Source organism: Heptranchias perlo, chromosome 3 (assembly GCF_035084215.1).
Source record: "Heptranchias perlo isolate sHepPer1 chromosome 3, sHepPer1.hap1, whole genome shotgun sequence".
Classification (NCBI taxonomy): domain Eukaryota; kingdom Metazoa; phylum Chordata; class Chondrichthyes; order Hexanchiformes; family Hexanchidae; genus Heptranchias; species Heptranchias perlo.
The window spans coordinates 135423582-135435775 of NC_090327.1; the positions used below are offsets into that span (position 1 = coordinate 135423582).

The 12194-nt window shown below is 44.3% G+C and overlaps 1 protein-coding gene across 1 annotated transcript in view; it reads right to left on the reverse strand.

Moving 5' to 3' along the window:
• fer1l6 (fer-1 like family member 6) overlaps positions 1–12194 on the reverse strand; it is a 133989-nt gene that overhangs the window by 40813 nt on the left and 80982 nt on the right. Inside the window, exons 25-29 of the mRNA XM_067977315.1 lie at positions 7319–7422; positions 4400–4516; positions 3337–3376; positions 1623–1738; positions 34–165 (exon numbers count right to left, since the gene is read on the reverse strand). Of these exons, the coding sequence (XP_067833416.1) occupies positions 34–165; positions 1623–1738; positions 3337–3376; positions 4400–4516; positions 7319–7422 (509 nt within the window). The remainder of the gene's footprint in view (positions 1–33; positions 166–1622; positions 1739–3336; positions 3377–4399; positions 4517–7318; positions 7423–12194) is intronic.

Genomic DNA, 12194 nt, shown 5'->3' on the forward strand with positions numbered 1-12194 from the left:
CCAAGATTTTTAATAATATAAACGTAAACCCACCTTAAATTTTCCAACAATTCTTTCATCGTCTACATTGGTGTCATCTTCACTTGCTTTACCACGAAAGAGATCAAACGTTTGTACCCAATCGCTAAAGTTATCAAATTCTGCCTCTAATTCCTTATCGTATATCTGGTGGAAGCAATTCACAAAACAGTGTCACCTGCTCCAATTATACATCTGATCAGTGCAACGTACAAATAGAAATTTTCCAGGAGAACTGGCCCTGGGCCTCACCTAGAAATGAGCAGCAAGTGATCAGAGGAGATTTGGGGACAGCTTTTAGAAGGATTATGTACAATTTTAAATTTGCAGCTTCCAGCCAGTTTAAGGGGATTTCATTAACCCTGTGCAACTCATTGGTATGGCTACATTTGGAATATTGCAAGCAAATTTGAACACCCTCCCTTCAAAAAGGACATTGATGTAGTAGAGAGGGTTCAGAGAAAAGTCACACGGATGATTCTGGGGCGTAAAGCTCAGTTCATGAAGAGGGATTCACAGAACTAAATTTCTCTTCATTAATGAACGAAGAATCAAACGATAATTTTCCAAAGCTCAGTTGCCACAGCAGAATACTTGTGAATTAGAGGGGACATGGTTCAGGTCTCTCTCACGATGAGAGGGCTGGATAATGTAAATATAAGCATGTTAAACTAAGCACTGCAGGGCACAGCACACAGTTAGCAAGCCTAAAGTGAAGCTCAGTATTAGAATAGATTTCCAGCTCAAACAGTTAGTGCCATATTGATTAACTCCTTGGCGAAAAATATCTTATTCAGAACAGGACTGAAGATTAGAAGGATACGCATTGACATATAAGCATAGAACAAAAGGTATGTGCTTATTTTTTTTAATGTGCATGCCCCAACACGGTATGAATGTACCTGCACAGATATAGCATGATGCTTCGTACACAGTTTTGTTCTTAATATAAATTTGACCTTTTTAAGTGAGAGAAAGCACATTGTAGGTAGACACTACTAAAATCGCTTGATGGCTAAAGGAGGTGTGCTGGTGACTGCCATAATTCCCAAATATAAAACCGTTATGAGTTATGGGGCTAATTGGTAGCTCTTTCAAAGAGCCGGAATAGACTCGATGGGCCGAATAGCCTCTTTCTGTGCTGTAAGATTCAATGATGCTATGAAATACCGTTTGAAATATAATGGTCCTGGGACCATAGCAGTGCCACCTATGGAATGCAAATCCAAAAGGGATTGATTAATGTAGGTTTTGGTGTAAAATTCATATCTAAATTTAACTTGGAGATTTTACATGTGGGGTTTGTCATCTTCCTCAGGATGTTGAATAGGTCAGGTGTAGACCATAATAGGACAAATTAGACATGGTCTTAAGAATGGGTTTGATAGACCGAATGGATTTTTTTCATTTCTTTATGTATATAATCAGGGCCCTGATCACTAGAACATTAAATACAGTTATAATTCACTGTGTCTCCCGGATACCCCTTATATAATTCCACATTTGAAGAAATCAGATTGGATGGCTGTCAATTTCACAGTCCTTGGGGAAAAATTATCAAGACCTATATTGAACAACATGGGCCACACAGATTTGGACACTACCTCTAGACTTGCCAACCCAGACTTCTGCATTTTGGACCTTTTGACAGTTTTATCTCTCTTTTTCTTCCCATCATCTTCGCCATCTAAAGTGATAAGTTTGCCACGTGCATCCAGCTCTAGAAACAAAGATAAAGAGATTTAAATAAGCACCATGTATTAACATAATCACAACGTGCACTAGAACAAGCAGAGAAACAAAAAATAGTTTTTGGCTTTTCAAAGACACTAGATCTTAATAATTATAAGAATATATATGATCATCTATATCATCAATAAATATCTGAGATTTTAGTTAGCCTACTTCTCCTTTTATGCAAAGTGCTTACGATGTTCACTTAAATGATGTGGCAAACGTTTCCTTTGTGTGCTACCTGTAATAAACACCTTTATAAAAACAGGTTTAGATGTTTTTGCTACAACTAGCACACAGAGAAAGTCTTCCCCCATTAAACCGGTGAAATCTGCAGGGATATGGAGAGAAAGCAGCAGAGTGGGACTAATTGGATAGCTCTTTCAAAGAGCCAGCACAGGCACGATGGGCCAAATGACCTTCTGTAAGATGCTGTAAGATGCTATGATTCTATGAATGGCAATATGAGCAGAATTAGAACTGTTGTAACAGCCAGTCAAATGCAATATAATTCCAGTCATTACCAAAATGCTCCAATTTTAATCTATTTGGGAATTTTTCCGAATTCATCCCTCAGATAACAACGGTCATCTTTTGAGTGAAGTGTAGCTTCAGGTATTTTGAGCTCACCTCAGTTCCTGATACGCACTCCAGGCGGCAGAAACACTGCATTAGGAGGGCAAATTCATAAAATTATCCTTTATAAAATTAACAAGGAACATCATTAACTGGTAAGAAATTAAAAAATGGCGGTTGGATATTTTATTGGCTAATGCATGAATCTGACTGACAGTATAATAAATATTTGACAGCTTTAATGTCTACCTTTGGAACAAATGTTTTAAGCATTTATTTTGTGCAAATAAATCTCAGCTATTATAGGGTAAATTTTGAGAGGCTGTGCTGCCAGTGTAGATCGGAGTCAGGTACAGAGGTCAGTGTGCCCCACTTTTGGGCTGTTTCCTCAAATTAATGGCCAGAAAATTGAGGGTGCTGCAAATCAGGAGCATTGACCTCTGCGGCCAATTCTGCGATCAGCGTTCCTGTCTACTAGAGATACAAGGCCTTCACGTTTCACAAAATATGGACTGCTTAAGTCTCCCAACATGGGGAATAGAGCCTATTAATAGTGTTATCAGTGCCTGCACTTGCATATAATGTGAGCAATGGATTGGATTTAGGATAAGAACATAAGAAATAGGAGCAGGAGTAGGCCATTTGGCCCCTCGAGCCTGCTCCGCCATTCAATAAGATCATGGCTGATCTTTGGCCTCAACTCCACTTTCCTGCCCAATCCCCATATCCCTTGATTCCCCTTGAGTCCAAAAATCTATCCATCTCAGTCTTGAATATACTCAACGACTGAGCATCCACAGCCCTCTGGGGTAGAGAATTCCAAAGATTCACAACCCTCTGAGTGAAGAAATTCCTCCTCATCTCAGTCTTAAATGGCCGACCCCTTATCCTGAGACTATGCCCCCTAGTTCTAGACTCTCCAGCCAAGGGAAACAACCTCTGAGCATCTACCCTGAGGATAGACGTCTAATAATTATGGAGCTTGTTTTGTAGTAAATGTTCACTTACCATTTTCATATCCCTCAGCATGTAGATCTGTCTGTTTTGCCTTACCAGAAAGACAAAATAAAAAGTGAGTAGGCAAGCATTTAACTTGTAAATAATGTTACACTAACACTTTGGTAGCTTTCTTATAGTAAAGTTAATGTGACAATTCTAGGAAATCAGAAGCAAGAACACTGGATAATTTTCCATCCTCTAATTCACAGGGCACCTCTACCACTCCCTTAGCTGAGGTCAGTTGACACAAACAAGGGATTGGATTAGGATTGGCTAGTCATTAGATAAACTCACTGAACCATTTGGTGAGAACCTGTCAAGTTACTTTCAAGTTGAAATAAACTGATATAAATGTGTTATTCTATTCACTGAATACTCAAGCATTAATAATAGAGCTACTTATATTAAAAAGTCACTAAAGGATTACAATGACAAAAACAAAGAATAGCCTGTACAAAACAAGAAACGCACAAGCCCATAGAAATACGACTGCACTTTTACAAGAATTTGCAAGCAGAGACAGAGCTTATTTGCTCAGACTTCAAACAAACTCACTTATAGGGATGAACTTTTGCCTTGAGCATGCTTGGTGTAGAGCTTTGCACACTGGAAGTGCATGTCAGAAAACTGGGCACATGCGGCCCATTTATTTAAGTGAATAGACAGAAAATCACGGGCAGTGAACGGTTGATTTTCTGATATGCACACCTGGCACATGAAGCTGTGCGTCAGGAGTGCTGCAAATTTATTCCATAGTGCGAGCAGCTAAAGGCATTGGAGCTAATGAGCTGCAGCACTGCCAGGGAGCCTGGCTACCAATGCAAAGGGATTAGAACAAAGCAGTGGTGAGCCTGCTCTTTAATTTCAAGACCCCTGTGTCATTATTGTTGTTTTATTTTTATTTTTCTGTTGGTCATTTGTATTCAATCATTTCTTTTTGTTTTATATATCATAAACAAAATCAGTGAAAGACAATCATTCTTATGGATCAGTGATACCGTTTCAATAAATGATATCATAATTTAATGAGGAGCATTTTTTAAAGTAAACCCTCATGAACATAGTGCCATACATTTTGGGCTTTTTCCACAGAAGCATAATACTTTGACCACCAGTCTACGACGTTCTCACTCTCATCAATGGCAGACCATTTCCTTCTGGAAGTAAACTTTCGTGACAGCCTCCTCTTCTGAAATAAAGCAAAGCCAATGGGGGGTGGTTTCAAAGAGTATAAAATAAAACTTTCAAGGCACATTTTCATTGGTTCTATATAGGGCTCTATATAGGGTAGATAGACAGAAACTATTTCTGCTGGTTGGGGAGTCTAGGACTAGGGGACATAGCCTAAAAATCAGAGCCAGGACGTTCAGGAGTGAAGTTAGGAAATACTTCTACACGCAAAGGGTGGTAGAAGTTTGGAACTCTCTTCTGCAAACAATTGAGCTAGCATCAACTGCCAATTTTAAATCTGAGATTGATAGATTTTTGTTAACCAAAAATACTAAGGGATATGGGGCTAAGGCGGGTATATGGAGTTAGGTCAGAGATCTGCCATGATCTCATTATATCCCATCACCTTAGCAAGGGAACAAGCCTTTAGCTTCGTGGCAGCATTCCCATTTCTGAGTCAGAAGGTGCTGGGTTGGAACCCCACACCAGATAGTCCCGGAGAGTGGAGACCGGAGTACTCTGGCTCCGAATTCTGGGTTGACGTCCAGCGGGTATGGGTGGCCCTCCCTCGTTGTATGGCTTGTGGGAGCTCATAAAACCCTCCCACCCTATAGGGCCTACCACCCTATCAGCTGATATAAAAATGGTTATGGCCATGGAAGGCGCATTCACATCACGGCCTGTCAGACCGTTAATCTGCCTGTGAATCCTTCCACTACTTCTCACTATTCTCCAAGGGAAGAGTGTGAAGATACAAAAACATCAACAACCTTAGCAAGAACAAAATAAGGATACATGGCATTGAGATGAAACAACAGTGGCCCCTCATTCATAACGAGGTGAATGGATAATTAACTGCATTCAGTACCAGATACCTGGACTTAGCTATCATGTAGGCTCAGAATCTACACTCCACACAACCCAAGTTAAAAAGTACATTAGTGCTTAAAGTTATCATTTATGAACCATTATTTCCAAGTGTTATAATGTAATTTCCTGCATAATTATTTATCCTAATATAATTGTTGTAAGTTTGGTCTTTCTTTTTGACGGTTTCTTCCCTCCTATTCTGAAGGTGCATTTATTTCCAGACATCTTTAAAATATGCTGGATCCAGACAGAAGCTGATCCAGATCAGATATTTCTCCCTCTTGACTAGTACTCCCGGATGACCTGCATTAAAGTTTCAATTTAAAGGTCTAATTCTAATTTGTATTGTTACTTAAAAGTGGAAGGAAAGTATATGGGAATGACTTTAGTGTACATCGCAATATAACGGACTCACCATCACTTTATTTGATCCTTCCATAGATACATCAAATTTCTTGTCAGCATAGACACCTTTGAGGCTGGCATTGCTCAAGTTTTGTCAGCCTTGGCTCAGTGATAGCACTCTCTCCTCTGAGTCAGGCACCACGGATTCAGGTCCTACTCCAGAGACATGAGCACATTATCTAGGCTGGCACTCTACTGCATAACTGAGGGAGTGCTGCATTGTTGGAGGTGCCGTCTTTCAGATGAGATGTTAAATCGAGGCCCCTTCTGCACTCTCAAGTGGACATAAAAGATCCCATGGGGAGGGGCGTTCTCCCAATGTCCCGGCTTATGTTTATTTATTCTTCAATTAACACCACTACAACAAATTAGCTGGTCATTTATCGCACTGCTGTTTGTGGGACCTTGCTGTGTACAAATTGGTATTTCCTACATTACAACAGTGACTACACTGAAGTACTTCATTGCCTGTAAAGCGCTTTGGGACGTCCTGAGGTTGTGAAAGGTGCTATATAAATGCAAGTTCTTTCTTCTTCCTCACTGTTAGGCTGCCACAGTGATGTCACTAACAGGGGAGTGTTCCTGCGCAGCTCCATGGGAAACATTAAAGGGGTGACTTCAGAGCAGCTTAAATGCCACTCCAGAGCTGCCCAATCTGGGAAACTACAGTAATGGCTAGGGATGCAGATTTCGATCAAACAGGGATGGGAAACTATAGTTATGAGAATAAAGTCCACAAGTTTATTTCCACAAGCAGAGAAAGCTGAGGAGATTTAATCGAGGTTTTTTTTAAAATTATGAAGGGTTTTAATAAGAGTGAATAGAAAAAGACTATTTCCTCTGGTTGGTGAATCGATTTGAACTTGTCACTTAAAGAGTGAGAAAAGAGGTAGGAGAAATTTCTTTATGCAGAGGGATATTGGAGCATGGAATGCTTTACTACAGGGAGCAGTTGAGGCAGAGACCATTGCATTTCTCAATGGAAAAATAAATATTTGAAGTAAGTGGCATCACTCAATTTGCTTCACTAATGTTGACCCTTTTAGCATAAGACTCATGAGATTGACACTTGCTGCTCCTATTGTAGTGCTAGTGTGATGTATACTGAAATAAAATGAAAGTCAATAGGGCCATACGTCCTCTCCTAGCACTACCCGAGAGTAATTTGTGTGGCGTGCACCAGAAATGCACTCCGTCATGACCACATCTCAGTGACAAATCAAAATAATGGAAGTGCCACATGGGCTCAGCTTTTTACTACAACTGTGTGTCAACTATAGAAAAGCCAACAAAAAGGAGACACTTGTTTTCCATGCCTCCAGCTTCAGGGCTCATGACTTGTTGGGGCCTGGGTGCCATTGGAGGCACCTCATTGATAGTGTAGCGCGAGAGTAGGAGTGCTCCCATACAAACAGCCTGTGGTCAATAGAAGTACATTAGCACTGCTGTCTGTCATATCACTATACAGTAATCAATCAAGCTCAACATTCTAACACGACGTGCGATCCAACTTATAGAAGTGTGCAGGAAAGAAAGCCTTACTGACCAGTAGCATTGTCGGTGTTGGATCAGGTAGTGTTTCAGGATCAATGTTTATATAGATTTCACTTCCATGTGTTTGTAGTTCATTTAGCGTAGCACCAGAGGCATCTATATAAAAAAAACCACATCAATAATTAGTACAAAGCTGAAATTTTATTTATGCTGAAACATTCCTGTAAATATCATCACGTCTCAGCTGCATTAGTGACTGTTTGTCTGGCGATTCAACTCTTAAGTTCCCCTCGCTCTGACGTTCCTGAGTCTGAATCCAACAAATTTGTATCCTCCCACTTATCAAGAATCTCTCGGATGCCCAGACTGAGGTATCCAAGCTCAACTGAAGGTCTTCAACTGCTTTTTATTTGGTCCACATCCACCTCTCTGTTCTGTTTCTGACTCACAAGATAAGTCACAGTAAAAGAGGAGGTAGTTGAGATACGGGATGGGCTAAAAATTGATAAAGTGGAGGTACTAGAAAGGTTGGCTGTACTTCAAGTAGGTAAGTCACCCGATCCAGAGGCATAGAGTACAAAAGCAAGGAAGTCATGATGACCCTTTATAAAACACTGGTTCGGCCACAACTGGAGTGTTGTGTCCAGTTCTGGGCACCGCACTTTAGGAAAGATGTGAAGGCCTCAGAGAGGGTGCAGAAGAGATTTACTAGAATGATTCCAGAGATGAGGGATTTTAGTTATGTGGATAGACTGGAGAAGCTGGGGTTGTTCTCCTTGGAACAGAGAAGGTTGAGAGGAGATTTGATAGAGGTATTCATAGAGTCATAGAGTCATAGAGTCATAGAGTTATACAGCACAGATAGAGGCCCTTCGGCCCATCGTGTCCGCGCCGGCCATCAGCCCTGTCTACTCTAATCCCATATTCCAGCATTTGGTCCGTAGCCTTGTATGCTATGGCATTTCAAGTGCTCATCCAAATGCTTCTTGAATGTTGTGAGGGTTCCTGCCTCCACAACCCTTTCAGACAGTGAGTTCCAGACTCCAACCACCCTCTGGGTGAAAAAGTTCTTTCTCAAATCCCCTCTAAACCTCCCGCCTTTTACCTTGAATCTATGTCCCCTTGTTATAGAACCCTCAACGAAGGGAAAAAGCTCCTTAGTATCCATCCTATCTGTGCCCCTCATAATTTTGTACACCTCAATCATGTCCCCCCTCAGCCTCCTCTGCTCCAAGGAAAACAAACCCAATCTTCCCAGTCTCTCTTCATAGCTGAAGCGCTCCAGCCCTGGTAACATCCTGGTGAATCTCCTCTGCACCCTCTCCAAAGCGATCACATCCTTCCTGTAGTGTGGCGACCAGAACTGCACACAGTACTCCAGCTGTGGCCTAACCAGTGTTTTATACAGCTCCATCATAACCTCCTTGCTCTTATATTCTATGCCTCGGCTAATAAAGGCAAGTATCCCATATGCCTTCTTTACCACCTTATCTACCTGTTCCGCCGCCTTCAGGGATCTGTGAACTTGCACACCAAGATCCCTCTGACCCTCTGTCTTGCCTAGGTCCTCCCTAGACCCTTCAAAATCATGAAGGGTCTAGACAGAGTAGATAGAGAGAAACTGTTCCCATTGGCAGAAGGATCAAGAACCAGAAGACATAGATTTAAGTGATTGGCAAAAGAACCAAAGGTGACATGAGGAAAAACTTTTTTACTCAGCGAGTGGTTAGGATCTGGAATGCACTGCCCAAGGGGGTGGTGGAGGCAGATTCAATCATGGCCTTCAAAAGGGAACTGGATAAGTACTTGAAGGGAAAAAATGTGCAGGGCTACAGGGATAGGGCAGGGGAGTGGGACTAGCTGGATTGCTCTTGCAGAGAGCCGGCACGGACTCAATGGGCCGAATGGCCTCCTTCCGTGCTGTAACCATTCTATGATTCGCTGATTCTAAATTCACAGTGATTAAAAACAGAAAATGCTGGAAATGCTCAGCAGGTCAGGCAGCATCTGTGGAGAGAGAAACAGATGTAATGGGCTCGATTTTCTCCCGCGATCGGGTGCGTTCCTGGGGGGGGGGGCTGCGAAAATCGGGGATTCCCGGGGCGGGGCGGGAGCCCGGCTCCAACCCGCCCACTTCCGGGTTTCCCACTGACGCGCTGACATGCGCGCGCAGCCCCCGCATGTGGGACTCCCACAGGCAATTAAAGCCAGCGGGGTGCCACTTAAGGTATTTGTTTAGGTATTTCAGGTCATTTAGAGACTTGATTAACATGATATTTTAGCAGGGATCGGATTTTCCAAACAACTGGGACTGTTTCCCGTACTGGGGGAAACACTCCAAGTTGAAATGGACGTGTTGCAGCCACCAGCCTGTGGCAGCTGCAAAGGTCCATTTGACAGGTGGGGTGGGGAGACCCTCACTCATTGCAGGAGGCCACTCTGTCACTTGGGACAAAGTTTGGCCTCCACCACCCTCCTACTAACAATAAAATTCACCAACTTACGGACTTACCTGGTGTCCAGACACATTTACCTACCTTGCGGACCCCCTCAGATGTATATCTTCCGGATGGGGGCCGCCATAGCTGCAGTCATGACCTCCTTGGAGGGCGAACAGCATCACCAGCCTCGCCATCCACACCGTCCACCTCTGACACGTGGAGCTGCACAACACAGTGCTGTGACACATCCACCTGCACAGCAGGAAGGAGGGCAACCGCAGAGAGAGATGCGTCACGGAGGGCACTACCCTCGCCACAGGGTCCACAGACCGAGGCTCAGCATCCTGGACCTCTCTGAGCAGCAGTGCACACGGAGGCTCAGAGTCACTCGACATGTAGTCGTGGACATCTGCAGCCTCCTTCATGCCGAGCTGCTCCCGGCTGGCCCGAGCACCATCTTCTTACCTGTCGCTGTCAAACTCACCACTGCCCTCAACAACTTCTCCTCCGCATCCTTCCAGGGTGCCACCGGGGACATCGCCGACGTCTCTCAGCCGTCTGCACAAAAGAGCCCTGCAAATACACCTACACCCACTCTGCAGTGACACAATGGGTGGCATCAGTTGTGGGTCTTCATAGTGATCCTCAGGAAAGGGCATTATTGCACAAACCAGACAAGATTTGCAAAGATGTGGCAGTAGTGGTGACAATATAATATGTAATGTGAGTTGATCAGAAATTAAATATAAGAAACAACCATGACAAACCCTCAAACACCCTTGTGCATCCCCTTCATGCTCACGACACGTTTGCCTTACGCTTCCCACTGCACATATGTGATGCATGCCCTGTGGCTGCAGCACAGGTAGTGGCAGGTTGAGTGAGGCTGACTGTGAAAGAGATGCATGAGAGGGTGAGTATGAGATAGAGCCATGAGATTGTATGAGGATTGGGTTGAGTGGTAGTGGTGGGATGAGTACTGGCGAGGTGAGTAGGTGCAGGTAAGATGAGGATGAGCTTTGAGTGGGTGTGAGGAGTGATGTGATAGAGTAGTGTTGGCTGTGCAGAAGGAGATGTGGGGTGGGGGCAGTGATGTGGCAGACGGAGTGTAGGGGAATGAGTAAGTGTACTCACTTTGGCTGACCTACTTAGGTCATTGCAGCGCCTCCTGCACTGTGTGCAGGTGGGCGATATGTTGGTGGTGCAGGTGACCCCCTCTGCCACCTCGAGCCAGGCTTTCTTGGTGGCAGAGGCAGGCCACGTCCTCCCCCTCCTCCTCACCCCATCCATTGATACCTGGAGTGAGGCATCATTAAACTGGAAGCAGCCTTCCCCCTGGGCTGCTCCATGCTGTAATTTTTCCTATTTCCTGCAGCATCAGTCAGTGGAGGACTGCCCCTTTAAATAGAGCTCCTCCAGCTGACAGACCTTACTGCGCATGCGCAGCCCGCCCGACGCGCAGATCAGCAGTGGGGAACCTGGATGACCAGGTAAGTGGATCCAATTAGGCTGCGATTGCGTGTAGGGCAGACTGATTTCACCAATAGCCCCTCCGCCGCGAACCCGCCGCCATGACCTTTCATCAGAACTGGATGAAGTTAGAGATTTAACAGTTTTTAAACAAATACAGAGCCAGGGAAAGGGGTGGAAGGGGAGGGGAGGAAAGAACAAAAGGGAAGGTCTGTGATAGGGTGGAGGGCAGGAGTGATTAAATGACAAAAGGGATGATGGTGCAAGGCAAGGAAGGTGGTAATGGGACAAATAAAGAAATAAAAGATGGGTCTAGAGGAGCTGTAAATGGCAACAGCAGAACCATTACCAGCACCTGCTGTCCGAAAAAAATGGGAGCAGTGGTTATGGTCTGAAGTTATTGAAATCAATGTTGAGTCCGGAAGGTTGTAAAGTGCCTAATCGAAAGATGAGGTGCTGTTCCTCGAGCTTCCGTTGAGCTTCACTGGAACAGTGTAAGAGGCAGAGGACAGAGAGGTCAGAGTGGGAGTGGGATGGAGAATTAAAATGGCAAGTGACCGGTAGCTCGAGGTGAAGTTTACAGACTGAACGTGACCCTGTGCTGGAAGATAGTGATGAATGGCTGCGCCTGCGAGAGAGCGTGGACCAAGGTTCTCGGATGATGCACTCGAGGCCTCGGTGGAAGAGGTGGGCAGACGGAGGGCCATCCTATTATCCGTAGGGGGGGGCAGGAGGCCCTCCAGACATATGCTGAAGAGGCAGTAGGAGGCGGTGGCAGACGAGGTCAATGCCAGGAGCATCACTCCATGCACATGCATGCAGTGCAAAAAGAAGTTCAATGATTTGACACGAGTGGTCAAGGTGCGTGAGTTCAACTGCCCAGGTGGTACATCCTACTAACTGCACCACTAGCCTCAGCCACTGCTCCATGCACTACACCCCCCCACCCCCATCACCCACCTATCAACAAACTCTTTCAATCACTACGCAGCCCTTCGAATCAGATGCTGCATCTCA